The 26,960-nt window shown below is 39.1% G+C and overlaps 2 protein-coding genes across 6 annotated transcripts in view; both read left to right on the top strand.

The window, feature by feature from the left end:
- The first annotated feature begins 1,171 nt into the window (after positions 1-1,171).
- senp7 (SUMO specific peptidase 7) lies at positions 1,172-19,260 on the top strand. Of its 2 annotated transcripts, none has more exons than XM_017410380.3 (23): positions 1,172-1,266; positions 2,446-2,534; positions 4,556-4,621; positions 4,721-4,836; positions 5,598-5,855; positions 6,241-6,356; positions 7,210-7,322; positions 7,612-7,933; positions 10,294-10,472; positions 12,397-12,528; positions 12,621-12,654; positions 14,046-14,270; positions 14,417-14,901; positions 15,187-15,314; positions 15,439-15,555; positions 15,672-15,788; positions 15,967-16,062; positions 16,147-16,319; positions 16,394-16,437; positions 16,531-16,574; positions 17,478-17,546; positions 17,626-17,776; positions 17,903-19,260. In XM_017410380.3, exons 2-23 carry the CDS (start codon positions 2,478-2,480, stop codon positions 18,056-18,058), a joined length of 3,198 nt encoding a protein of 1,065 aa, XP_017265869.1. In that variant the 5' UTR covers positions 1,172-1,266; positions 2,446-2,477; the 3' UTR covers positions 18,059-19,260. The 2 variants fall into 2 exon arrangements, with proteins under 2 accessions (XP_017265869.1, XP_017265868.1); XM_017410379.3 differs by having other exon boundaries at positions 7,207-7,322.
- A 1,682-nt stretch (positions 19,261-20,942) lies between these two features.
- Positions 20,943-26,960, top strand: part of impg2a (interphotoreceptor matrix proteoglycan 2a) — a 29,194-nt gene continuing 23,176 nt past the window's right edge. For 3 of the 4 annotated variants that reach the window (XM_017410361.3, XM_025004636.2, XM_017410359.3), the window contains exons 1-6: positions 20,943-21,101; positions 21,185-21,415; positions 23,874-24,040; positions 24,134-24,159; positions 24,266-24,298; positions 26,494-26,540. In XM_017410361.3, the coding sequence (XP_017265850.1) occupies positions 21,023-21,101; positions 21,185-21,415; positions 23,874-24,040; positions 24,134-24,159; positions 24,266-24,298; positions 26,494-26,540 (583 nt within the window). In that variant the 5' untranslated portion in view covers positions 20,943-21,022. The remainder of the gene's footprint in view (positions 21,102-21,184; positions 21,416-23,873; positions 24,041-24,133; positions 24,160-24,265; positions 24,299-26,493; positions 26,541-26,960) is intronic. The other variant, XM_017410362.3, reaches the window with a different exon arrangement.

Below are 26,960 nucleotides of genomic sequence, written 5' to 3'. Positions count from 1 at the left end.
CCGAGTGGGCATTCTGCATGGGTCACATCGAACCCACAAAGTCTAATTCAAGATTAGATTAAAACAAAAACTAGGGCAACCACAAAACATTTAATTTTCCACTCTGAGCTCCGCAGTACCATTATGGTGTTTGCTTTGTTTATGTTAGGATTAGATTTATTTCAAACAAATGAAAATACTTTTTATTATATTATTATATCCTTTTAAAATCCAGCATTTTATTTTTTCTTCTTCTGTGGACATTAGTCTTAGGCCTCTTAAGCACAACACATCATTTTAAATTTGACTACGCAGTGAAATAGAGTCCTGGGTCACATTTGTTGGTGCACCGAGGCGCATTATTTCAAATATGAAAGTGAACAGTGTTTTCCGCTAACCGTTGATTTATTTTTAATTCAGATCAAATTGTTTCTTTAAAATTAGTTTTTGCTTTTTTTTTGTTCAATGTGCAGTGCAAAACCAATGTTATTTTGACCTTTAATTTATTTTTTATTCAGTGTTCATTGTAGTGGGATTGAGGAATAGTTTCCATTTGAAAACTTCAGAAAGTAGAGATTTCACTGTGATGTAAACAAATAAATATTCTGAACTGATAAGAAATCATGCATATAGCTGTTAGAGATGAGATGGAAGAGGGCAGACATTAAAACCGGAAGATTATATAAATGCTCAGATCTTTTAAAGACCCTAAATATAAACAAAGTGATGATCTTCCTTGTACATCATTTTTTTCTATCAAATGACAAATTCGTATGCTTATTGTCTATTCATTAAACTGAAACTGAACCCCTTTGTGGATAATATTTTACTGGATAACATTTATTACAACAAATAAGAGCAGGGGCTTCAAACGACTTAAAACAACATATGTATAACTAGGTTTTTCAAACTAAAATGTCAGAATTTATAAATGAGAGAGTCTGAGACAACAGGTCATTTACAGGTACTCAGACAAGCAGTGATAAACAAATACAAAAATAATAATTTATATCACGTTATATGCAAGTACAAAAAATAGGAAGATATGCAAATAAAGTTTACTTAAAATTTGTTTAGTTAGGAATACAAACGGAATTGTTTTCTTTTTTTTTTGCCTGGAAAAACCAGACACAAATCTAACTCAGGAACTAAAGAACGATGAGTTTTTGTTTCCTTTCGGGTTATTTTGATGGAAGAACTTCCGTCCTTCACCGGAAGGTGGTGAGCGAAAGAAACGCTCGAGTGCAGAGCTGGAATTGTAAAAGGTCTGCCGTCTGTGCTTGCAAGGTGCGTGGTCAAACTGATTTGTGTAAAAGCTGTTGTTCTAATTTTGCAGATATGGTGTGAGCATATTAAAAGAGGCCCTGTCGGGTAAATTTAATCTCTGCTGCGTTTAGCCTCGCAGTACCGCTTTTAGCTTTTGTCGGCTAATGTTAGCATAATATAAAATTTCCATTTTTGTCCTCGCCAAAAAAATCCTCTGACAAGTTAAATACATTGTGGTTGCGAGAATGGACCCATGCTCTCACATGGGTGTATTATCTTTTAATAAGAAGCTACACAGGTTTTATGCAGTAAAAACATCTGCTTCACTGACAAAAGAAACATTCAGTGATGCTCGATAAATGTGCCACTTTCGACCACTTTACCCTACATGTTCCGTTTTTGAGCATTTCCCAGGCTTATCAAAGGTCGCCTATGTAGTTATTATTTGTAAACATTCATTGTGTTATTTTAATTGTGCCTTTTTAATTCAACACTTGCTTTAGTTCTCTTTCTCTTTCTGTCTGTTGTATTTACGGAAATGGGCTTGCTTAGAGGGATTTGACCGTCAAAGAAGCTAAAAGCAGCAATATATAGATATTTAACCCAAATGACATTTATCTGGGTACAAAGCAGGGTGATACGAGTTAGTCAGTTATTCAATGTTGCATGTATTTTGGTTTATAATTGATAACATTTAATTTGCTCTTTCATGGAGTCAGAATTTGCATCAGCTTTATTCCATAGATACATGAATAAGTCTGCTTCCTCACACTTATCTGGACAAGAGAAGCTTGTAACATGTTTGTTACTCTGAATTTACACGTTTTAAAGTCCATGATATAGGTTAGGTTAAAGTGTTTTCCATCTGATGTTTTAAATGGATTTTAACTGGAGTGCTGACCACTTTTTTTAATCTGAGTCGCTCGTTGCGCTGCGTGACTTTCAACACTGTTTATAGTTATTTTTAGTTTCTTTTTGTTAGTTTAATGGCTTGTTTGTGTTTGCTTTGGACATGAGACACACAATTTCATCCCGCTGTATTTTTAATACGGTTAAAATGAAAAGGAAAAGAACTTGACTCTTGAGCCAAAGGTCAAAATGAGTAAATGTGAATCTACATGTTTGTTCAAGCCATCCAGTCTGATTGATTTTGCTTATGAGTCACAGAGACAGAGACATGTTTTTCCATGTTTCTTGCAGTGTTCTTGCTGTGCCTTATGACGACTTGAACTATGATGGAGCGGAAAAAAGTCTTAACTCTTCCATTTACTGTCGACAAGGACCACATGGTATGTTTTATTTAAATGTCTTTGAGCTTTGATTTAAATTGTCAGGTGAATTGTTGCTGGGATGTCATCAGGTCGAAAAATCAGACTGAAACAGATTTATGTCATCAAGCAGACATATTCAATACTGACACCTTACATTATCACCAATTTAAAAGCTCAAAGAAATAGGAGGAATGCATTTAGAAACTTGAATACATTCAGAACCTCATGTGAAAGAAAGAGCCTGAAGAAGAAAATCTAAGCTAACAAAGTAACATTAGAATTGCCATCGTAGGAAAATTCATTCAATGGCAAATTTTCTAGTAGAGTTTTAGGTTTAAGTCTGGTTTAAAATGAAAGCCTAGAGAAGTTTTCATTGCTTCGTTGTCCCCTTCTCTGCTCCTGTCATCACTGTTTCTAAATATTGATAATTAATAAATAAACTAAGTAGCTGCAATAAGGAATATTTTTCCACCAAGTTTCATGAAGGCTACGACTGTCAGTTTCTGTGATGATCAGTTTACCTGCAGATAATCTGTTATCATCTGCTTAGTTTGGGCCACAGTAACTCGGTGGTCAGTGCTGCGGTCTTGTAATCCTGAGGCTGCAGGTTCGAGTTGAGGTTGAGTCCAGCGTAAAACAATTGTCAAATCTTTTATGTGAGTTTGCTTGCTGTAGTAACCGCTGCAGAAGGGAGCAGAAAAACCACCAACACCAGCTTAGGTTTGTTTGAATAATTTTTAATGTGGCGGCAGTGGCTCAGGAGGTTGGGGTTCGTCCTGTAACCAAAGGGTTACCGGTTCGAGCCCCCGCTTCATCAGTCTGTTGTGTCCTTGGGCAAGACACTTCACTTGCCTTGCCTACGGGTGGGGGTCAGAGGGTTTGGTGGCACTGGTGTGATGGCAGCCTCACTTCTGTCAGTCTGCCCCAGGGCATCTGTGGCTACAATGTAGCGTACCACCATCAGTGTATGAATGTGTGAATGATTGTAGTGTAAAGTGCTTTGGGGTCCTTGGACTAGATAAAGCGCTATACAAGTGCAGATAGTTTACTATTTACCATTTTATTCCAGCAAAGAGAATTGTGGTTATTTGGGGCAAAAAATAATTCTTTTTTTTGTATCCGACCAACAGCTTGAAACCAAAAATGCCTTTTACTGCAACAAATCCTGTTTGCAGAAAAGCTCAAATTAGTTACTATTTCTTTAAAATACACACCAGTCTTCTCAATGCCATTTATTTATCAGAAGGGTTTCAAGGAGCATTAGCTGTTACTTTTTAATCAGACTTATGCTTATAGATACCACGACTTTTAACAGGTACACGAAAATTTGACCATATTTCCCCTGTTTTAGCTTCTTTACACTGGTTGCCAGTATATTTTAGAATTCATTTTAAAATCCTTTTATTTGCTTTTAAAGCTCTAAATGGTCTTGCCCCTCTCTACCTGTCTGAGTTGCTACATCCCTACACACCCTCCCGTTCCCTCAGGTCAGCTGACCAGTTGTTTCTGAGGGTCCCGAAGACAAAGCGTAAGCTCAGAGGGGACCGTGCCTTTTCTGTGGCAGCTCCCAAGCTATGGAATGACCTTCCTTTGGACATAAGACAGGCCTCTTCACTTGCTGTTTTTAAATCCCTTCTTAAGACCCATCTTTTTTCTTTGGCCTTTGGCACAATCTGAGATGTTTGACCTTGTTTTATTGTTAATATTTTAATTACTTTAGTACTGTTTTATACTTTGTACTTGACCTTTCTATTTTATGATTGTACTGTATTTCATGATTGTGTACAGCACTTTGGTCCTGTTGGTGTATAAAGTGCTTTATAAATAAAGTTGGTATGGTATGGTATACCAGATTGCTACACAACAAACTACACCAGCTGTCACCACATGCTTTTCATATGAAAAGTTACCAAACAGCATCACATGCTTCGTGGAATTACTCTTGATGTCAGTGATTTTCTGTGAAAGAGAGATGTTTTTTATGTTGGTTGTAAAACATTTAACAACAGCTCAATAACCAGTCAATCTTTGTATTTTAGATGGAAAACCCTCTTAAAATCCCAGTGAATTGCCTTTCATCTGAGTGTGAAAAACTAGAAGGGCAGGTACAGCAAATCTTTTATCTTAATGTACAAAAGCTACCATTTATAACACTCGGGTATTATCTCATGACTAATACTTTTTCCCCTTTCTGTTTTAAAAAGGTTTCCTGGACTGCATTTGCAGGCTGCAAATACAGATCTCGTAATCTGCGTCATAAGAACGGATCTATGATGTTTGATCACAGCCATGCAGCTTTTATCACTCTGGAAATGACCAGGTAAGCAGGCAACAACAGACATCAAACCTTTTTATAGGACAGTTTACTTCTAGGGCTGTCTTATATGTGATTTACGGGATCCACTTGTTCAGTTTCAGTTCAGAGCAACTTGTTATTGAATCTTCGTGAGAAGTGAAGTGAGATGAACTGAAAGTGTGATGGATTTTATTTCACACTGAAACACCTGGTGAGCGCTCTGTCCATCAGCTGGAACTGACAAGTATGGGTTGTTTTCTAAATTGTAATGTCAGTGAGATGGGATACTCACGTTCAACATATTTAACTCACAGGGGAGACGCACAACGAACGGCAAAACTGTTTTTTGCGCAGAGCATGCGATACAAATGACTGGGTTTCAGAAGCCTTTCAAGCAACTCCATGCAGATGAAGCAGAGTTTTTAGATTCACGTATTTCAACCTTCCCTAATGGTTAAATAAAATTATTTGTGCAGCTGACTAACTATGGAAGAAAATGTGATACTCCTGTTTCAGACATATCTTTTTTCTGCACGCTCAGTAAGAATTTCCCCCCTTCTTTAACTTATATCACTTGAGGGAAATATTGAGTCTAAGCATTATGATTCAGATGTTGAGCTTATCATGACAATACATGTGGCTTATCTGCAGCACTCAGCCCCCCCCATGTCCATCACTTGGTATGCCCAAAGTCTTATCTAAAAACTTTGACGAGCTACAATGTTTCAGAGGAGATGTAGCTCTAGGAAAGTTATAAATAAACATTTTTCTCTTTTATCCCTTAGGAGGAAGCCGCTCCTCATCTTGACAGACGTCTTGAAGACAGAGCTGGGCAAGAATTATATAGAGAGGGTAAAAATGAGCAGCGGCGTTCCAGGCAGAGGACGACTGGCGAGCGCTCAACGGGAAAGTGGTCATAGCAGAGAGGGGCCTCAGACCTGCAGAAACGGCCAGTCCAGCCAGAGGGAGTTGAATAATAATGACAAAAGCAGGAGTTTAACTACAAAAAGCAACCAAAAGACCACCCCTTCCTCCTCTCAAAGGTAGGAAAACGTTTTTAAATGATTAATTTGATGGGTTTAGAAATTAATTTAAAAAAAGAGTGTAATTACAGACTTCTCCACATTGTTTTATATGCTTAAGACCATATGTTACATTAAATAAAACATTGACTTTGTTTAGTGTGAATTGAACCTCAGTTAAAATTATTTAGGAGATTTAGTCCATATTTTTCAAATATTCTTACATTACTATAAAAAAGCCTTTACTTTTGTGTTGTTTTGACAACTTCTTGAAAATTGAAATGTGCCATTAATGTAAATATTTACACCACTTTTATTTTTGTTCAAATGTGCACAAAAATGGCCACAAAACATTCACTTTTAGTCTCTGTAGTTTAGGCAGGAATGACCTCTGAATTTTTTGTAGGACACGACTCAAGAGAAGATCACAAAATTCTGAGAAGGACAAAGAAGAAAACGAAGACATTAAGGAGGTGATAATCGGCAAAGACATCAAAGAAGAAGAGTTTGCTGAAGTTGGAGGTGAGTTTTGTTTTTTTGTTGTTTGTTGTCAGTATCTTTCAGTTTTTTCCTCTTGAATGAATCATTTATAATTTTCAGAAGAAAGCATCACCCTAATTGCTCATCTCCCATGATTGTTTCTGAAGGAGATGTTTTAAATTGTTTTTGATGCCTCATAGTATGTTGATGGGCTTTTTTTTAAAGCCGTGTTTTCATTTTCAACACAACAACATTTATGCAGTCATTCGTTATTATTGCCTGCTGCCAAAGGCGAATGAGTAATAATGTTTCTGCCTCTGTGTGTGTTTGTTTTCTCTATTGTGCTAGCAAAACATCTCACGAATCACTGGATGAATTTAAATGAAACTCAAAAAAGAAATCATTGTCTGTACATCCACAACTGATAACTTTTAGACCCATTTCAATATGGCTGCCACTGCTAATGAACCTTAGCAAACACAGAAAAGGCTTTAACTCAGCCAGTTTTACAGATATTGATCTAAAATGTGTTGTATTATTAGCTAAGAGTCATCCCCGACACATACTCTGAGAGCTGACTGATCGCACAAGAGCTGTGTTTAAAACAGGGGTCTCCAATCCTGGTCCTGGAGTGCCACTATCCTGCATGTTTTACTTGTTTTCCTGCTCCAACACACCTGATTCAGTGGTTAAATCACCTATTCATGTTCTGTTAATCACCCATTGATTCAAATCAGGTGTGTTGGAGCAGAGAAACAAATAAAACATGCAGGATAGTGGCCCTCGAGGACCAGGACTGTAGACCACTGGTTTAAAAGTTTGGCATGCAACGCAGAGGACAACTCTTTCAAGGAAAGCTAGTTTAATTAGTTTTATTTTGATCGGTCCCAAGCAGACGACGGGTTAAACTCAAAGTCCACCGAAGACACAACCAGCTGTGATGAGTTCTCCTCAGAAAGCATCAGAAACCAGTCGACAGATCCAGTAAAAGAAGAGCAAAAGAGTTCGGTGGGTACCAGTTTTAAAACCTAAAATATTAAAAAGACTGAATCTCATTTTAGTTGACATGCAGGATCACTATCACACAGTACTCTAAGAGCCTTAAAAATATTCAGATAAAAATAAAATAAAAGCTTAAAAAGAGGCCCTTGTTTTTATTCTGCAACTGAAAAGTTAAAGTTCTGTTTTCAATTCTCTTGATCATTGAATACAAATGTAGTTACACACTTATTTCCAAACTATTTAAAAAAATAATAGCAGTATATTCACTAAAACCAACACATTTGTCTCTCAATAGAAGCGTAAAAGGAAGAAATGCGGCTCTCAGTGCAATGGAACGGGCAGCCCGAAACGTCACCGCGAGAGTGTGCTCCGCCTGTCGGGAGAAGACGGAGAGCAGGTCTCTACATGCGTCAGCCTCGAGGAACAGGAGGAAGATGTGGATGTGGAGAATGCCGACCACTTCATTGTGCAGTACACAGTCGGAGGGGACGACGGGACGGAAGGCTTGGTTCCAGGCGTACCCTGCAGTTTGGAAGCAGAAGACATAATTAGCAGCAACAAAGAAAGCTTATCCCCCAGACACGAAAGTACAACTCAAATCAGCCCCCCTGAACCCAGTAAGCACCTCAACACACCACTAATTATCTCCAGAAGCTGCTGGCTTTATTATACTCTTCCTTTTTGTATTTATCAGCAAATTTGCCACATTTAGACACGGGTGTATAATTCGTCAGTTTGTGTTGAAATGAAGCCTCACATCCTTCTGAAGGCACCTGTAAGCAATGGCATCAGGGTTGACAGGAGAAGCTAGTGAATGCTGTGAAACTCTGCAAAGAAACCAGACATTTGGTCCAGGCATTCTGACAGATCTCACAAACAATGCTGCGTACTGGACACTTTCAGAAACTGTATGCTGCCCGTGATTTCAGGGCGTAAGAGAGTCTGACAACATTAGGCAGGCGGTTTTCAGTCAATAAAGATTATATTTCTTAAAATAATGCGTAACTGACAGATGGGGCTAGTTAAAATGATAGTTCAGATTATATGAAGTGGGGTCAGTGGGAGGGTTATTTGTTGGAGATAAGGCTTCAGTTTAAAGGAAGAGTTGATTCTGACCTGAGTTGAGGTAATGAGAAGTCTGCGCAGGGCAAAGACCAAAGTGGATTATTGTCATCTTAAAACAAACCAATCCTCACTATTTTATAAACATTTCCGTCGCTCTCAGTTTATCATGACCCTGTTTTTTCTGGGAGAAATATAATGATACTGCTGCTTAAAGGGCTGCACAGAATGTGTTACAGCTAGCTGCTGCTGCTATTTGCACTTCTAAATAATCACATTTTCATTTCCTTTATTTATAGTTATCTTGAAGAGACACAATTGTCTCATTTGCAAGAGAGACCTGTTATTCACAAATAAGACTTTCGTATAAAATAAAGACATAAATACAACTATATCAAAAAATTAAAATAGAAGCTACTCTGACATAAACGGAACAGCTGAAAATCTCATTAGAAACAGGAGCAGGTGTTTGTGGATGTGATCTTCAATTCTTTTATTAAAAATTCAAATTTCTCGAGTGCAGAGGCTGGACAGCTTATGATGCTGCTGAAGCACGTTCCAGCTGGAGGGGCCAGAGTACTAGACAGTACGCACCCGAGGAACGCTGCAGGCGATGGAAGCCTGAGAGCGAAGGCTGCCGTGGTGCTGTTTACAAGTCATATAACAAGACAAATCTGATGGATTTGTTAATAAACGTGTACCGATGTAAAAGTCTGCGGATGTGTAAAGATGGGCCATGTAACTAGAGAGTATAAAGTGTAATATGAGTGAGACGTTTACTGCCTGTAAGGAATCTCACAGCTCCGTGGTAGACGGCGTTCAGAAGAGCTGGCAGAGGCGTTCGTTCATGTACACAATATCTCTGTAGTCTACGGGAGCTAAGAAGGTAGCAGAAACCAGCTGTTTCAGGGCACAGAAACATGTCGAAAGGAATCCCAATTTTAACTTGATCATCTTCAGCAGATTGTCAATGTGGGGCTTAGTCGTCATTGATTTTCATTTCAAGATGATACGAGGAACCAAAGTGAATGGATAACCCTGCGCGCTCTTTATCTCACTGGCATTTAGCATCAGCCCGAGTTGTAAAAGCTGAGACTGAAAACAATCTAAAGCAGACTGCAAGCCCTTGGAGACATTTTCACGGCTGTAAATAACTGACTCATCAATGTAGAAGTGCGCAGATGCATCAGTGATGGCTTGACCCAGGGTATTGATATAAAGAGCAAAGGGCATCAGCGCTAACATTGACCCCATGTAATTCTTTACAAATAACTGTAATACAAACCTGAGAGCAATTAGTATTAATTGAGTTAATTAATTGTAGTTAATTGCAGTATAACTAGAGTTAATTATTCATTTAATTAATTTGGTTTAGTATGTAAATGTTGCTGAAATGCATGCAGTGTTTGGGTGATATTTTGGCATCTTGTAGTCACAAATAGCTGACTAGCCACTGCTCCTTTGGCAAAATTGGAAAAACTTTGAAAAAAGAAAAAAATTTCAGTTTTCCGTCAAATCAAGCAAATCAGCTTTGGTTTGACAATATCATTTTTATAAGCTTTTTGTTCCCATCTGTTTTATTTTCATCAAAAGAATTATGGCAATTGAAAAGTAAAGAAACTGAGTAACATTTTAACATTTATATCTGTTCTTTTAATATCATTTTAGCTACATTTTATTGGTTTCCCCTAAATGTTTAGGTATTTGCTGTGTGCTTCATAGAAGCTTTGAGTTTCCTTCATTGAAGCAGAGTTTTTTCTATAATTACTGACCTTCACAGCTTTTTATTTTGTCAAAATCCAGCATCAAATATGTGGGCTTGAGTAGACCTATGTGGCAGAAAAGCGAAGAAGTATGATTTTTAAATAAATATTCACTTTTGCAAAAATGTTACCCTCTTATGTTTGCCTTTCAGTTGTGTTGTCCAGTGATGATGAGGAGGGTCGGGATCATCCTCAGTACCAGAGAGGCGTGGTCCACGCCGTGGCTGACACGGTGATACAAGAAGTGTCCTTGCAGGAAGCTGTGTCCAAAGAGGAGGAGGAGGAGGAGGATGAAGAGGAGGAGGAGGATCCATGCATGCAGAACATACAGGTTGGTACAAAGTCTACTTCATATTTCCTCAAAAGATCAAAAACACATTTTAATGAACGTTCAGAGCAGTGTCTCCAAGGTGTCTGCTACTCTGGTTGAGCTTTTTATGTTCCAGCAGAAAATGACCTCACGCGGGTTTCTAAACTGAGTTCAGGTAATGCCCAAATTAACAGACATAATGATGTTTTTAGAGCCTTCACGCTGGGGCCCGAGGTTTTTACTTCACCCCAGGGTGCTGAGCTGATTGCTGTTTGAATCAAACAACCTGGTGCTGCTCGTCTTGCATCCCACCTAATGTGGAGAGGCAAGATTATTAATATGCGTGGGGGAAATATCCAGGAGTATACCAAAGGGTTGCTTCTTCACTAAGCCAAATATTGTATGAGAATATTTTGACACAAAACATGAATAAACACTAATCAGGCACAGCTTTAGGAGCACCCATTTACTTTTGAATAGGTCTTTTTATTTATGTCTTTGGTTTGACATGTTGAGTCTGGGACTCCACTGGAACCCCCTGAAGATCTGCAGTGAAATCTGGCACCAAAGTGTCAGCACATTGCACAGATCCTCGATCAGATTTGAAGTAAACGCCTCAAACTCACTCTTCTAGTCATACTTGAACCCTTTTTCCATTGGTCATGATTATTATCCTGCTTAAAGAGGCAGTTCAGTTTGCTGGGACAGGTGTTTTTGTTTTTTTAATAATTTGTTTTTTATATATATTTTTCATTGTCCAGTCTTCACGCCCAGTATTTAGTAGTCACTGAGGGCATCTGTATTGGCAGTTTTGTAACATTTGCTTTAACTTCCTTTAGCTGTAGTTTGTACTGTTTTACAGCGTTCATCTTGTGCAGCAGGTTATGTGATGCAAATTTTGACGGGCACTACAGTTTGCAAAGTTAAGACGCCAAACAAACTGAGCTTTAGCCACCGATTACCCTGTTTCACCACTTTTCCCTTTTTTGATCCACTTTTTGTTGGTTCACATCGCTGCAGACCAGGACCATCACACTGGAGCTACTGATTTAGAGCGTCTGTGGCCCTCTGCTCATTACGACTGGGTCCTTGTCAGAGGTGTTCAGATCCTTACACCTACACTCACTGCCTTCAAAAGCAGCGTTCAGTATTTCCTGCCCGATGCCTGGTGCTGTCGGGATCTTATCTATGTTGTCTCTTCAGCTGTCAGCCATCATAAAGCTGAGGAAATTAAGGCTAAGATTAAAGTCCACCACTGCTGTATTCATTTAAAGTATTTATAGCTTGTAGTTAAAAAACAAGCCATTAAACAAACATCTCAGTAGGATCATGTAATAAGAAAAAAGCTAAATAAACAAAGAAAATTGCTTATTTTTAAACTTACTGTATGATTAAATAGAAATTTCTGTCTAGAGGAAAGAAATGACTTTAATAATAGTATCCGAAAACACACAGTTTTGGTGTCAATGTTTAATAATAACCCAGAATAGCTTTGTGAATCAATATAAGTGAATATGTTTGCCTATTAGAGCCTAAAAACATTTTAAATACAGATTTGTTTGTTTTAAATCATAATCCTTAATCATGTACTGAGCAAGCTCGAGTTTTATGAAAGATTTGTTGTACATTGTGCTTCTTTTAGTATGTTTTATTCAGAGTTTTGAAGTTTTTGACCCAATACTTTGTCACTTTCAAAATAATTTGATCAAGATTAAGGTAATTTATTAAAGTATTTTTCCTGTTCACCGCACAGCCTTTAAACGCTGTGTAATATATGTGTTCAACACTAGATGGCGCCAAAGTAAGGAATTTTTGAAGAATACACACAGTTGCTTTAGATGCTCAAAAGTCAGTAAAATCAAACTTGAAACTACATTTTCCTGTAACTTGAGGAGCACATGAAGTTGTTCCAGTCTAACGGCGTGTGTTTGCTTTTGCCTTTCAGGTATTTGTTGAAGAGTCTCCTCTCGCAATGCCAGCCTCTCCTCTCCCTGAAGTGGACTTCTCCTGTTTGAGTGTGGCCTTTTTCACCTGTTACTGTGGAGGATACCAGGCGAGAGCGAACGGGGGTCTCACGGTAACCGCAACGTTACAGCCTCGATAAACACTGCGTTACTGTCCACATCAAAACCTGTCAGTATAAAACCTCTTTTTTTTTTTTTGTTCCAGGTAGCAAAACATGAAATCATTATCCCTCTGAAAGGTAACATTTAATTGGTTGATCAGTCTAATAATAGAAACAGGCTGTACTTAATTATGCACTCTTGTCTCTTAGTCTCATAATCTATGTCATGACTCTACTTTCCCTAGAATTCTTGAGAGAATATGTCTTGTTGAGCCTGTTTGATTTGTGTTTGTTCTGAGTTTTGACTCTTTGCCTGTGGACCAGATTATATGAACTGTTAATGTACCTCCTCTTCTAAGCTTAGTGATTGATTTTAGTTTAAGTGTGTTTGTTCCATGGGTTAAAAATTCACCTCTGAGGCTTTGAATCTGCACTTCAGCTGGCTAAGAAGGGTATTCACCCTGTTGTGATCCTGTTTTTTTGAGCTTATCAAGTTTGTCTGATATAAAAGCTGGTTAAAGGGTTTATTAAGGCTGCACAATATTTTAAAAATGTGTCCTCATTGCAGTATCTTTGAACGCAACATCAGTATCGCAAAGGACTGCAGTGAGTCATAGGCCATTTTATTTCAAGTACCATGCATTTATGTTCTGCATGCTAATATTCGGTCAATCCAACAGACTCTCCCTGGCCTTGATGCCCACACCTGCTTAAGAATATTGCAAATTACAGTTTTTTATTATCATGCAGCCCTAGAATTTATGAAAATAGAATATTACAATCCACCTACATGTTTTGTTACCTTAAAATGAATACATATTACTTAGGAAAAAAAATGAAATGATAAAAATCTTGCTTTATGTTAGCCTTAAAACTTGTATAGGAATTATAAAATCTCGGTTCACTTATTTAAAAATATATATTTGTGCATAAATCACGGGGTTGCTTATAAAGGTTTTTTTTGTTAAACTTCATGCTTTCTTTAAGAGAAAGCTGAATGGATCAGCTTTCTGTAAGCTCAAAGGTTGTCTTGTTTTCCCTGATATTCATGCTCTATAAATACATAGAAAATATCAGCATTCTCTCACAGAACTTAGTGTGTTTTTTTTATTGGGCTGTTTGCTCTTATTTTAATTGGGAAAAAAACGGAAGTATAGTTCAGAGCTTACGAAGTGGGTTTTTTTGCGGAAACTTGTGAACGTTTAATATCTTAGCTGCAGATGGCTTTTTGAAGAAATGCTTTAATTCTGACCTAATTGAGAAGCTAATGACTAGTTTGAATGGATTTTGAATTTGTTTTAAATCAGCTCAAATCTGGACATTTTCATAGCTGGTCAAGGTATTTTATAACCCTTTACATTTCTCTCTGTTGTGCATTTTATGGGTATTCTAGCAGAAAGGTTACGTTATTCCCGCTGTTTGTGCTCCCAAGTTACAGATTTGGATTTGTAATGAAAGATAACAGAGCTAATTGTTTGATTTCATCCCCCTGCAGACATGAAACTAATCACACCTACTTTGGTCCTCAGACAAAAGTGAGCAGCAGAAGGGGATGTTAACTTTTGAGCGCAAAGAGCTGAGGAGGTACAGCATCTGGGATCAGCAGGAGCTGGAGATGTGTGGGTTTCAGTTTGAAGGTGACGACGAGCCTTTTTCTGTCATCCTGCTGTTTTACGTGTCGGAAACGGCTGCCGCTGCTATAGAGCAGGACCTCTGCCAGCTGTGTGTCAAAGAAGAGGGATCCATAAATACAGGTGAGATTACTGGCATTCTAATAGGTAGCCACATTTATGTTGGCAATTTTTCGATTTTGTTTTATTTAATGCTGCAGATGTAGTTAGATATTTCGTTTTTTGCTTGATGTTGGACTACGTTTTATTGATCTTTCTGATTTTAACAGAACAAGCCAGCCCCTTTATCCTGCTGACTCTCAAAGACCCTTTGGAGGGAATGGAAGGCGCTTTGTTGCGCTCTGTGCTGGACATTGAGTGCATCAACAATATGACGCACGAGCAAATCCTTTCAGGCCACAGCGAAGACATTCTTGGGAATTTCATAGACCTCGACACGCCGGTTCTCTCCCTGAACGACAGCATAGAGCTGATTACAAGAACTGGACAGGGCTCGCATCTCCTCTCCATGCTGGGCATACAGAGCATCGAGCCCGAGCCGATTAAGGACCAGGACAGTTCAGAATACGACGAAGACGAGCTTCCCACAGCTCACATCTGGCTGGAAGCTGAGTTTCAGAAGCAGCTGGACCTGGAACTCCAGGCGCGACCAGAGGAAGACACAGAGACGCAAATCGAACCAGACGAGGACACGGAGACGCGAGTGGAACCAAAGGAGGATCAGAAAGAAGAAGAGCCGGAGGATTCCTCCGATGTAAGTGGTTTCAAATGGTTTACTTTTGGTTGTGATTCTTTAAGTTGAAGCCGTCTACCTGCGTAGGAGACGCTTGTGTTTCCTCTTTTTAAGTTGTTCAACCAAACGTTTCCCTAAATATGTTTAAATCACAATCATGTCCCATAAGATAAACCGTGAGACCTTTTCTTTTTACTTTCTTGTTGATCATCTTGCACCCTTTTAGTTTTAGTATGTCCTTTTTATTCAGGCTCCTAAAGTTTATGATAAAACCTTCTGATTTACTGAATGGATTCATGTCCGCAGAGCAAAAAGGAAGAAGCTCAGCCTGTGTACACAGTTTGCCATCGAAGAACAAAAGGATCCTATTGTGTGTCACTGAGTAAACCAGACTCCAACTGGGTCAGATATAAATATCGGGGTCTGGCCCGAAGGCAAGTTACCCACCTGGCATCCAAGGGGATAACTTATAAAATAATAATAAATGATTACAAGTTCACCCATTTTCCCCCTTTTAAAAGTTAACCATCTTGTTATCCTCCCCTTTTTTCTGTGCAGGTTGATACAGTTTCCTCCGCCGCCGTTGAAAGGAGGAATAACCGTCACCATGGAAGACCTGCAGTGCCTTCACAGTGGGCAGTACCTTAATGATGTTATCATCGATTTTTACCTCAAGTAAGTGAAGCATTTTAAATCTCGAAACTGATCGCTTTTTAGATTCTGTTTCGCCTAGACCCACATCTGAAACGACTGAATGTTGTTTTTGTTTTTTATGTTTTTTTTTAAATCAGATACCTCATCCAGAACGCCTCGGCTGCCATTGCCGAGCGCTGCCACATCTTCAGCAGCTTCTTCTACAAGCAGCTGACGCGCAGGGACAACGCCAGAGAGGGCGGCAATAACGACTCGTAAGCGGACATTTTGGTCTATTTTTAATCTGAATATGCTCAGAAAAAAAACCTTCATTTGTTGAAGAAAAACGAAACGTGAACCTGATCAGTGGTGGGATGTTTCTGTACCAGATTGAGCTGCGGTGCTGTCAGATATAAAAGAGCTGCTTTGTGCCGTGTTTCTGTGTGCATCCAGTTGTCAGAGGCAGAGGCGGCACCAGCGAGTCAAGACGTGGACTCGACATGTGGACATCTTTGAGAAGGACTTCCTGTTTGTGCCTGTCAATCAGGAGTGAGTTAACGATGCATAAAAATAGGCCGTGGAGTCTTTTTTTTTTAACCTTACATGCATCACTTTGCTCTTATTTGTCTTTAGGGCTCACTGGTATTTAGTTGTTATTTGCTTTCCTGGATTGGAGGAGCCAAAACTTGAAGAGTGGGCAGGACAGACACAGGGCGACGAAGAGGCTCAGGAAAGTAAAAGCTCTAAAGACGATACAGAAACCCCGGTGATGTTAAACCCCAGTGACAGCGTGGACTCAGAGAAAGGTACGCCTTGTGTTGTTGGGATGCTAAACGTAAGATTTAAAACAATCCTCAAACTGTTGGTTCCCATTTTTTAGAGGCACGAGATGAATCCACCAAAGATCCACCACCCTGTCAACTTGTAAGGACTTAGTTTCCTGTCCATGTTCATACATTTCAAAAATTGTCCTGATTTATTTTCCTAAATCGGCTCTATGTGATGTTGTCTTTGTAGAGCTGCACGGAGCGATTGTGTCGGAGAAAGATCGTATGCAAGAGGTGAGTTTGATGCCACGCACTGACTGCTTTCCGTACAGGCCGTCTTTGAGCTGTTTTCTAATATTCCTTCTTGATAAAATGTCCCATCGTTCATTATGTTTAGTTTTTGCATGAAGGCTGCTCTGAATTGTTTAGTTAACAGCTGGATGAAGTCAAACAACAGCTGCATCGCGTTCACATACAACACAAAGGAGACGTGCTGATCGGAAAATTTTTGAAATCTTTGCTCTTATATTCTGGACAACTAGTTTTGTTTGTGTTTCTTTTTGTTATGAAGGTAAGTTCAGAGTTGGCAACAATGACTGATTATGTATTTTACAGTTGTGCTCCTGACAGCTGTGGAAGAAATATGCTTTTATTGTTATCTCAAAATAATGAGTTATTTATCTCACCTCGAGATTTGCTTTCTTGCTTTAACTGGTTAATATATTTAGTTATTTCCACCTAGAAAAGGTGTTTTTGCGTAATAACTAGAAGCCATTTTAAAATCACGATTTATAAAGCTGAATGTGTCACATCGAAGCAGAATCATGGAACTGAGTGTAACACAAGAAAACAAGCAGTTTCACATCATAATCCTCCTGTTATCTTAAGAAAACGAACTTTGTTTTCTCAGGATGAAACGATCTTGACCAAATAGTAATATCATCTCCAGAGAAATCCCATCAAAACTATAAATAACAGTTCCATGGCCAACACAACGCAGTTCGGTTTATCTACTTCATCTTAGTGAATGAAAACAAGCTGGATGTTTTCTTTGAAGAGAACTCCACATTTGCTGGACATCTGGATGAAAACTCCAGGCGTCTTTGACTTGCGTTTGTCTTTGCGCTCATGTAAAAATTTGAAAGAAGGCGCTGCATCTAAGCCGCGGACTTTCAGCTCTGTCTTTCCTCTCCGCAGGCCGAGCATTCTCATCATGGACTCCCTCAAGTTTTCCTTTCACGAGCGCGTCTTCAAGCTTTTACGAGAGTAAGTGCAACGCTGTGGGGAAACGTTCGGCCGGTTTGAGTTTGCTTGCGCGTTGAGGTGGCTCGTGTGCGTTTCGCAGGTACTTGCAGTCGGAGTGGGAGGCCCGTCGAGGATCGTCCAGAGACTTTGGTCCTGATCAGATGAAGAGCTCGCACTGCAAAGTTCCACTCCAGGACAACAACAGCGACTGTGGCCTCTATCTTCTTCAATACGTTGAGTGTTTTTTAAAGGTAAAGATCTCGCTTCTTTAATCATACTTTAATTTAAATATGAAAAAAATAACTACACGTTTAAAACTGCACAGACTTTTTATGGCACGTTTAGAAGAGATGACGGTTCGTCCTTTTCATTTTCAGGACCCCATAGTGCACTTTGACCTGCCTCTTCACCTTCAAAAGTGGTTCCCTCGGCAACTGGTCCGAAAGAAACGAGGCGAAATCCGAGACCTGATACTAAACCTTTACCGGCACCAGAACCTGGATAATGTGGAGAATAAGAAGCCCTCCTGCTGAGCGCGTCACATTCCTGTCATTATTACACATCCCTGCTCATAATGAGCAACAGACAATTGTGTTTGAACTCACACTAGTTCCTTTAAAATTAGATGGATTTTAGTTCTCGGCAACAAAACACACAAACCTTTGGCTGCCTGTAGGTCCTTCAGCTGAATGTGAAGTCTGTACATCCAACCAAAAAGACTAAAAGTTGGACCTACACATGCAAATGTTTGTATATGCTGAGCTTTTTTACCACTGGTTGTTTTTACGCTGGGTAGATATTTTATAAAGATAAATGATTTGAATTTCTTTTTTTTTTTATCCAGAGCTAGTAAAATGTAGCAGGATTATGAACACTTTTCGTCGAGTTCCTCAGCTCTGTTGTTGGGTAAATAACGCACCGTGTGACTAATAGTTTGGTCCAGTTTTCAGTAAAAGCTCATCTAATCAAAGCAGCGTTCTGTTGCATGACTACGTGCTTTACTGAGATCGACTCTTTGATTCTGTGGAAACGTTTCTCAGTTGTCACCTCGTGAAAGACTGGAGACATGGCAGCCACCTCTCTGCAGCAAAGTGAAACATTTTAGGCTTCTCTTTATGCGCCAATCGATTAAAATTGATCTCAAACCCGATAATGACAAGAGAACACTGATGTTTATTGGTAACAATCCACTGTCACCTTATGTATTAAATGTTCTTTGTTTATTTTTATTTTTTAAGCTGACATGTTTTAATGAGTTTCTAATAGTTTGACAGCTTTCGTTCACTTTATTAAGATTGAAGCTAAAGAACTTTTCAACGAATTCCAAGATGGCGTGTTGCTTATTGTCTTAATAAGGTCCTCCATTATTTTACAATTGCCTATTTTTGCATACAAGATATTAGAAAAGGATTTATTTAAAAAAAATGTATAGATTAGATATTAAACGACATTTCACGTAGTGTTTTTTCAAAAAAAGAGAAGACCTACATAAGACCCATCGTCACGTTGGACACAATTCTGTTCCTTTCTATTGCTGTTTTTCTCATCTGAGAGCTCTTGTTAATATTCTTTTGTTCATACGATAATGTTTCTTTTGATACAAAATAACATCTCCAGTGCTGTGAGCGTTATTTTTTGTATTTTTTTGGGGTGGCATTGTGTTGACTGGACAGCAATGAGGTGATTCCAAAATGCATTTAGTTTCAGATATGCATTAAAACTTCTAGAACAAACATCATTTGTCACGTTGCTTATATAAAATCTGAAAGAAAAAACAAAAAAAACACTGAAATATTTTTATATATCACAAAAATTGCTTACCCATTATTTTTATTTCTGTCTTCCTGGGCATAAAAGAAGTTTCATTCGGAAACTCGTTTACGTTGTTGGGCTTGCCTGTATAATCTTTCAGGAGTGTTAGATGGTCACCTCAAATATATTTCCAGGCTCAGGCAGATCCCCTCACTGTGTGGCTCCATAATCCAACTTATCTCTGCACCAATCAACTACAAAATGCTGTCTGTGTGGCCTAAGGCTTTTATTTTTGTTCTTGGCTACATGATTTTAATGCTCAGGATGTAGGCAACCAGAAAGTTCTAACACTGGCTGTACCACGACTTTCTGGGTCTTTCATCCGTAGTGCAGCCTATTGGACAGGTCAGATAAATGGGTCAGTCAGCCATCTTCCTGAAGGTGCGCAGGCTTACCCATCCCACCCCTTTGCAGTGGTGTGGTTCTAAATATTGTCGGTTTGACAGATGCAGGCTTTGACTAGCTTAATATTAGGCTCAAGGTATGGAACTAGCTCTGATGTATATTGCACACTCCTAATATATTCAGTTTTGGGCAGCTTTGCGAGGGGCCAAGGTAATTATTAAAGAGCCATAGCTTCCCTGTAGGCGGCTTGTTGAATTGGCCTGCATGGGGTTATCAGAACCAAGTCCAATCCTGGTCCTGGAGGACCACTATCCTGCATGTTTTAGCTGTTCCCCTGCTCTTCAGCAGGCCTTCAAGTTCTGCAGGAGCCTGTTAATCGCTCAGTCATTCACATCAGGTGTGCCAAAGCAGAGAAACATTTAGAAACTTTAGATTGTCCACAGATGGATGTTATTTACTGTAATTATGTGGCTTCTGAAGGGAATGGTGAATACATTTGCACACATCACTTTTCAGCTATATTTTTTTTACGAAATAATCTTAAGGTATGTTATATCCCCACATTTAACTCCATCAGTCTGAGGTATTTTTGTATTATCATAAGTCTATAACTCTCATTGCTGTCATGTATCTAGAGACAGGATTGTTTTTATTGTGATGGTAGTTGACACTGTGTTACAAGGTTTTTAACATTGGATCTTGTGCTTGTTGCCTCCCTCCTCTACCATAATTCTTCTTTCTCACCTTTTGTTGAATGATCCTGTTGCAGTTGGATTGATAAATGTTAGATTTTTACTGTTTCGCTAAGATACGCACCACTTGAAGAGAATTCTTCAACTGAGTGACCACAGGTCAAACGTTTGCTCTAAAAGTCGAGGGTTATGATGACAGGTCACATTAAAGGCATCCCATCTTGCATCATAACTCCCCGCGCAGCTTTCCGGTTTTCTGTGGTCTTTGTTACTTCCGTTTTTACCTGTTTTATGACTTCAAGCGCCCTCCCTTCATACTGTTGCTCCAGTAACTTCTTGGCGAGCCCTTCTAACAGGCTTAAAGTAAACTGGATTAGAGAGCATTAAAAAGTCCCCCTCTCTCTCTCTCCTTACGAGCCATCTGCCCATCTACCTGAGCCAGGAGCTCTCCTCCCTGCGCTGTGACTTCCACCTTTTTACAGCTGCGGGGGAAGACAGGTTGTGCTGTCAAATGTTTCCTCATCAGTATTTTTTGCATCTGGAGAATTTTAAGCTATGCCAGCTTGTAAGCTGCTGTTGCATTACATGAGAGGAAACGCGTATCAACTTGATCCCTTTCTGAGTCCTCGGATTTAGGCGCGATTTACCATGAGCAACACATCCTGGAGCAGTCTTTTTTGCTCTGCTCTCTTGGGTTTAGTGGTCGTCTTTCTGGACAGGCAGACAGGTACGTATCGACCACAGATCACCTGTTCAATTTTTTTTTCCATTCGTTGCTCATTGACATGATTGTTGTTGTTGGTATCAAAGCTGCGACGCTGGAGGGCTCCTCTATGGGAGACCCAGGTCGGCCTTTCTCTCAGGAGCCCGAGGAGTTCACACACATCATTCGAGTGTCTGGTGTGAAGGCGTCCGAGGAAAGCCACGCAGTTGCATCTCGACAGAAAAGGAACATCTTTTTTCAGAGTGGACTCAGACTTTGTGGAGAAGAGACGTCCGATCAAGTTGTTTCACACCATCTGAGTTACTTCCATCTTAGAGGTAATGAAAACAAAAGCCCCCTAATTAATGGCAGTGCTGAAAGAGATGTTTACCTTTGTTTTATAATGGGATCTACCTGTTTTCAGAGGAATCTCAGTGAGCTTCTGTGTGGACACTGGTAACTTGTTAGATCAGAGTAAAGGTCAGACAGAGTGTGGCCTACTCACAGGGTCTTTTTACATAAACTACTGACCAATAATTCCTCACATGAGCTACTTTGGCGTCTTCAAACTCATTTTAAATGCTGCTTAGATGCTGCTTCAATAGCATGACTCAATTAGTTGAGAGCCATGTCCAACATACTCCACACTAACACATCTTAATAGATCTTTCCTAATGTTATTTTAAGGTTTGAACAAACCAGCTACGTCTCTGTCTCTTTTCATCACAAGATCATCTTAAATTAAAACTCTGGCACGAAAGATTGGAGGGCGATGTGCGTTCCTTCCTTATTTAATTTTTACAAGAATCAACAAATTGTTATTTATTAAAGCAACTTAATTGCACACAAAGTTGGATAATATGTGCATGAAATTTGTCACAACTTGACCATATCAAACCATGACATGCAATAGTCACAAAAAACTAACAAAAATATATATAATTTTCTTTTGTTTGTTTTCACTGATGTACAAAATACAAATTGCATGATCAAAAATCAAAATTAAATCAGCATTTGAAGTGATCACATTTGGACTTAAAACCAACATAAAGTCATCTTCTGGGTTAATTAGTGGATGTTGAGCTCAGGGCTCTGTGTGGGTCGTATCACTCCCCAGACTCGTTGCTCCTAGGACGGTTTGTCAGTGACACTGGCTGTATGTGTGGTGCTGTTATCAATCTGTAGACTAAATCTGGGACCAAGCAGACACCTCCATGATAATACTGCATGATAGATAAGTATCTGCTTGTATTTGTCAGCACTGAGGTCATCATGTTAGCAGAAACGAAGCTCCAAACTTGCAGCTAACCTCCACCACGCTTCACTGTTCTCTGCAGACATTCATTATTGTACGGCTCTGCAGCTCATCAGTCCAGAGCACCTGCTGTCATATTCTCTTATGTTTTCTTTCATAGTTGAGTCCTTGGCTTTGTTTACAAGTTGAAGGTTTGGGTTTTTGGCCACAATTCTTCCATAAAGAACATTTCTGGTCACACTTGTCCAGAAAGTAGACCGGTGTACTTTGGTCTCAGTTTTCTCCCAGTTCCCAGTTTCAAAAGAAAGGAAACACCGTGTATCATCCGCCAACTTAAGTTTTCTTGGCCAACCACTGAGTTTATGGTCTTCAGTGTCTGTTTTTCATTTTTCTTTAAAATAACTCAAACAGCCCAAATTGAAACCCCTCTCTCTGTGTTTCTACGCAGTCTCAGAAAGTATGGAATTTAGTTTTAGTGTTTTCCAGGTCTGGATAAGTATGGAGAAAAAAAGACAGACTATGGAAAAAGATTTCCAGACTTTGTTCCTTGTTGGATTTTCTGAAAGATTAGAGTCAAACTGTTCAGTAGAGTATTTTCAAATTTGATTGTATCTAAAAGATGGACACACTTATTATGATGTCTGCTTTTAGTTGATATACCACATCAAGCCTCAGATTTAAACTTTCAGCCATCAGTTTCTTAGTCTTTGAGTTTCTGATTGAGAACCCAGACACAATCAGAGACTTTCTTAGGTAGCTGTGCCTCAGGAGGTACAATAGTTTGACCTGTAATGACAAAGTTTACAATCCATAGCTCCTTTTTATATTCAAGACTGTGGACCCAGATTTACTTCCAAAAGGAGCACCTTGACTGATATATGGCTTTATAACTTCAGATTATAAACTGTGTATTACATAGACAGTATGCAACTTTTTACTTTTTAGTCACCAAAGTATACAAAGGGGTTTCTTTAATTATAAATAGGAACTCAGTTTTACCAAATCAACCTTATATATTTTTAGAAAAACTAAAAAAACAAAAGATTTTTCCTGCTGGTCACCTTTTGTGTATAGTTTGCAGTTTTTTCTTGGTGTTTGAAGTTTACAAATCAAACCAACTCTGTGTCAAGATTCACCGCAAAATTTACAGATGTTTAAATGGCAAAAAAAAAAAAAAAAAATCAGCAGAGTTTTGAGTCTGGAAATAAAAATTCTGTTGGAATTACCTTGTCTGGTTGCTGAGCTCAGTTTTGCCGTGGTGTTTGACCCGTGACATGAAACTCCACAATCTTATCTTGATAGCAGAATTTGTCTTTCCTCACTCAGTTTTCAACCCACATTAGAAAATAATGACACCTGATCATAACCCTACTTAATTCCTGATTTTGTGCAAGTTTACCTACAAGACTTCATGCTGTTTGAAGGCAAAGTGTAGTTTTTTTAGATTCCTACAAATAAAGATAATTTTTAAAAAGTATTACCAAGAAAACAAGCTCTGCAGGTTCAATTTATGACGTTAATGGTGTCTTTGGTCGGACCAGTGTGCCAGGAGACCATATGGGAGGCCTTCAAGATCTTCTGGGACCGAGTACCTGAGCAAGAGGAGTACCAGCGCTGGATGAACCAGTGCCAGGAGGATGCAGTCACTGCACGGGATATCAGCAGCTACTTCAGTCAATCAGAGGAGCATCAGGCTCTGGTTAAATGGGTGAGCAGATAACCGATGATCTGATACACGCGGAAATCTGATCACAATAAACTTCTATGCAGGACGGCTCCTAACACTGTTCTGTGTTTCCAGAGAATATCCCATTCAGGTTCTAAAAGGTAAAGGAGACTCTCCACTTGTTACCTGTGTAGCATCTCACAGAGATATTTCTGTCATCAAAAAGTCTGTGTTTTGTAAATGTGCCATTCTTCCCGCTGTCTGTAGTGAGCCCGCCAGGTCCTGGCAGCATATGTGCAGGTGAGGTTGTTCAAATTCTTCAACCTTACCTGTTCATATTCCAACTAATCAGTGATCAAACATGACTTCAGATCTCTCACCTTTGGTTCATTCGGATCTGTGTTTCATTTTAATAGTGTGTTTTAGTCATAGATGATAGTACGTGTTTCAGCTCCCTCTAAACAGATAAACTTTTTGGGTGTTATTTTATACTTATGGGATTATTTGCAAAAAAACAAACAAAAAGAGCTGAATTTATAACATTTATGCAGACAGCTAGTACTGCCTGATACATCTTATCAGTGTAATTACTATACATAAAAACCAACAGCAACAACAAAAAGAATGAAACGACTTAAAGTCCGAAGAAAAAGAGAGTCCACCCTCTTTTATCCTTGGGCTTTATGAGTCAGGATAAAAGAAAATGGATCTGTTTTTTTTACCAGGTTTTAAAATTATTCATATCTAATCTCAAGTGCACACAAACACACAACAGATTTCACCACATTATTATTATTATTATTTATTAAACAAAGACAAAGCCAAAATGGAAAAGTCCACCCCACGATTCAGCAGCTTGTAGAACCACCTTTAGCAACAATAACTTTGTTGATTTCTGTAGGGCTTTATCTGTCTTTCTTAATTTTGTTGAATTGAAGACTGAATAATTTTGGCCCACTCTTCTTTACAACATTGCTTCTGTTCCTTGATTGCAGACTTTGTTTCTGCACAGCTCTCTTAAGGTCCCGCCACAGGGTTTCAGTCAGATCGATGTCTGGACTTTGACTGGACCACTGCAACACCGGGATTCTTTTCTTTTTGAGTCATTCTGTTGTAGATTTTCTGCTGTGTTTGGAATTCTTGTGCTGTTTTATGACCTAGTTTGGTTCAAGCCGTAGCTGTCAGACAGACGGCCTCACATTTAGCTCTAGAACGTTTTGGTCTACAGAGGAGTTCATGGTCGACTCAGTGACCGCAGGGTGCCCAGATCTGGTGGCTGCAAAATAAGCCCAGACCATGATACCTCCACCACCGAGAGTTGGTATGAGGTCTTTGTGAAAGTTTGCTGCATTTGGTTTTCTCAAAACATGGCGCTGTGTGTTATTGGTAAACATATCTGCTTTGGTCTCGTCTATTCGCAGGATACTGTTCCAGAAATAAAGAGCTCTTGAGTTTTTTTGCACAGTCTGATCTTGCCGCGACCTCCACTCCTGGAAAGATTGGCGTCTGTTTTAACTGTTTTACACTTGTGAAAAATCTTTCTCTCTGTAGAATAATGAACTCCAGATTATTAGGAAATAACCTTTAACCCTTCCCAGATTGACGACCAACAACAGTTGCTTCTCTAAGGTCACTGCTGGTGTCTTTCCTTCTTGGCATTGTATCAACACACACCTGTCTGCTTCAGAGCAGCAAACTGACAAAACTCCTGTTTTATAGAGGTGATCACTCTAATGATGATCAGTTTATCGATACATCTCATTAGCAGCTCCTGGCTGATACTTTCCCTCTTAAATCCTATGCAAGGAGTGAGGATGGACTTAGTTTTTCACACACAGCATTTCCATATTGGCATAATTTTTGTTTAATAAATATTGACATGCTGGCATCTGTTGTGTGTTTTTATTCACTTGAAGTTAGATTTAAATAAATTTAGAATCTGGTATAGATCAGATCATTTTTTTTGTTATGTCCTGATACATAAAACCTCAGAATTGAAACGGGGTGGACTGTTTATCTCATGACTGTAGTCATGCAAACAGAAACAGAAATGTGCAAATTATAAAACCTAAAATGCCACAAAGATGCATTTGTAAATTTAAAATATAGCAAAAGGTCAGACATTTTTTCTTTAACAAAGCACATATGTATTTAAAAGACACAATTTTTTATTTTTAATGTTACTTATATAAATTGTACAAAAGTCTTGACCCATTGTTTTTTCCATGTACCTTCTTTTCTCATATTACATGAACTAACAATGGTGTAATAAATTATTACAAAAAGGCTGTAGGTGAGACTGTCCTTGCTCTAAACTTCAAATATTAAGGCCATTCAGCTCTTTAAATTTCTACATAAATATAAAACACCCCACACAAAGTTACCCCGTGTATCTCAACCCACACTGTGCATAACTTTGTGCAAAATGTACAAAAGTTTCTCACGATTTTGTAAAGGGACATCAGCAAAGTTAAGTGTTTCTTAATGTTTTTCAGCACACCAACGCCAGCGAGTCCAGAAGTTCTTGACGCTCCTGAATTAGGTCAGTTTCACTCCTGGTCACACTGCTGAAGAACAATAATTCCAGCAAATTCTCTAATCTTTATCAGTTATTGTGCACAAACGGTTTGCTGTTGCGCTTAACAGCAGTTCAGAATACCCACCCTTTTTGGAGTCCTTGGAAGGGTTACTGGAGGGTGCCCCTCCTGGAGACTCCCTTGTTCTGCTGGGGGACTTCAACGCTCACGTGGGCAATGACAGTGAGACCTGGAGGGATGTGGTTGGGAGGAACAGCCCCCCTGATCTGAACCTGTTCTGTTGTTGGACTTCTGTGCTCGTCATGGATTGTCCATAACGAACACCATGTTCAAACATAAGGGTGTCCATATGTGCTCTTGGCACCAGGACACCCTAGGTTGCAGTTCAATGATCGACTTTGTTGTCGTTTCATCTGATCTGCGGC

This window comes from Kryptolebias marmoratus, linkage group LG6 (genome assembly GCF_001649575.2).
Source record: "Kryptolebias marmoratus isolate JLee-2015 linkage group LG6, ASM164957v2, whole genome shotgun sequence".
Classification (NCBI taxonomy): Eukaryota; Metazoa; Chordata; class Actinopteri; order Cyprinodontiformes; family Rivulidae; genus Kryptolebias; species Kryptolebias marmoratus.
Note: the sequence above shows the minus strand (reverse complement) of the source record. Positions and strands in the feature narration are given on the sequence as shown.

Excerpts from the sequence above, each read along its gene's own strand:
- senp7 (XM_017410379.3), top strand. The coding sequence starts at position 2,478 with ATGATGGAGCGGAAAAAAGTCTTAACTCTTCCATTTACTGTCGACAAG. Across the intron at positions 4,837-5,597 it reads ATCACTCTGGAAATGACCAG|GAGGAAGCCGCTCCTCATCT; the intron begins GTAAGCAGGCAA and ends TTTATCCCTTAG. Across the intron at positions 16,320-16,393 it reads CAGCGTGGACTCAGAGAAAG|AGGCACGAGATGAATCCACC; the intron begins GTACGCCTTGTG and ends CCCATTTTTTAG.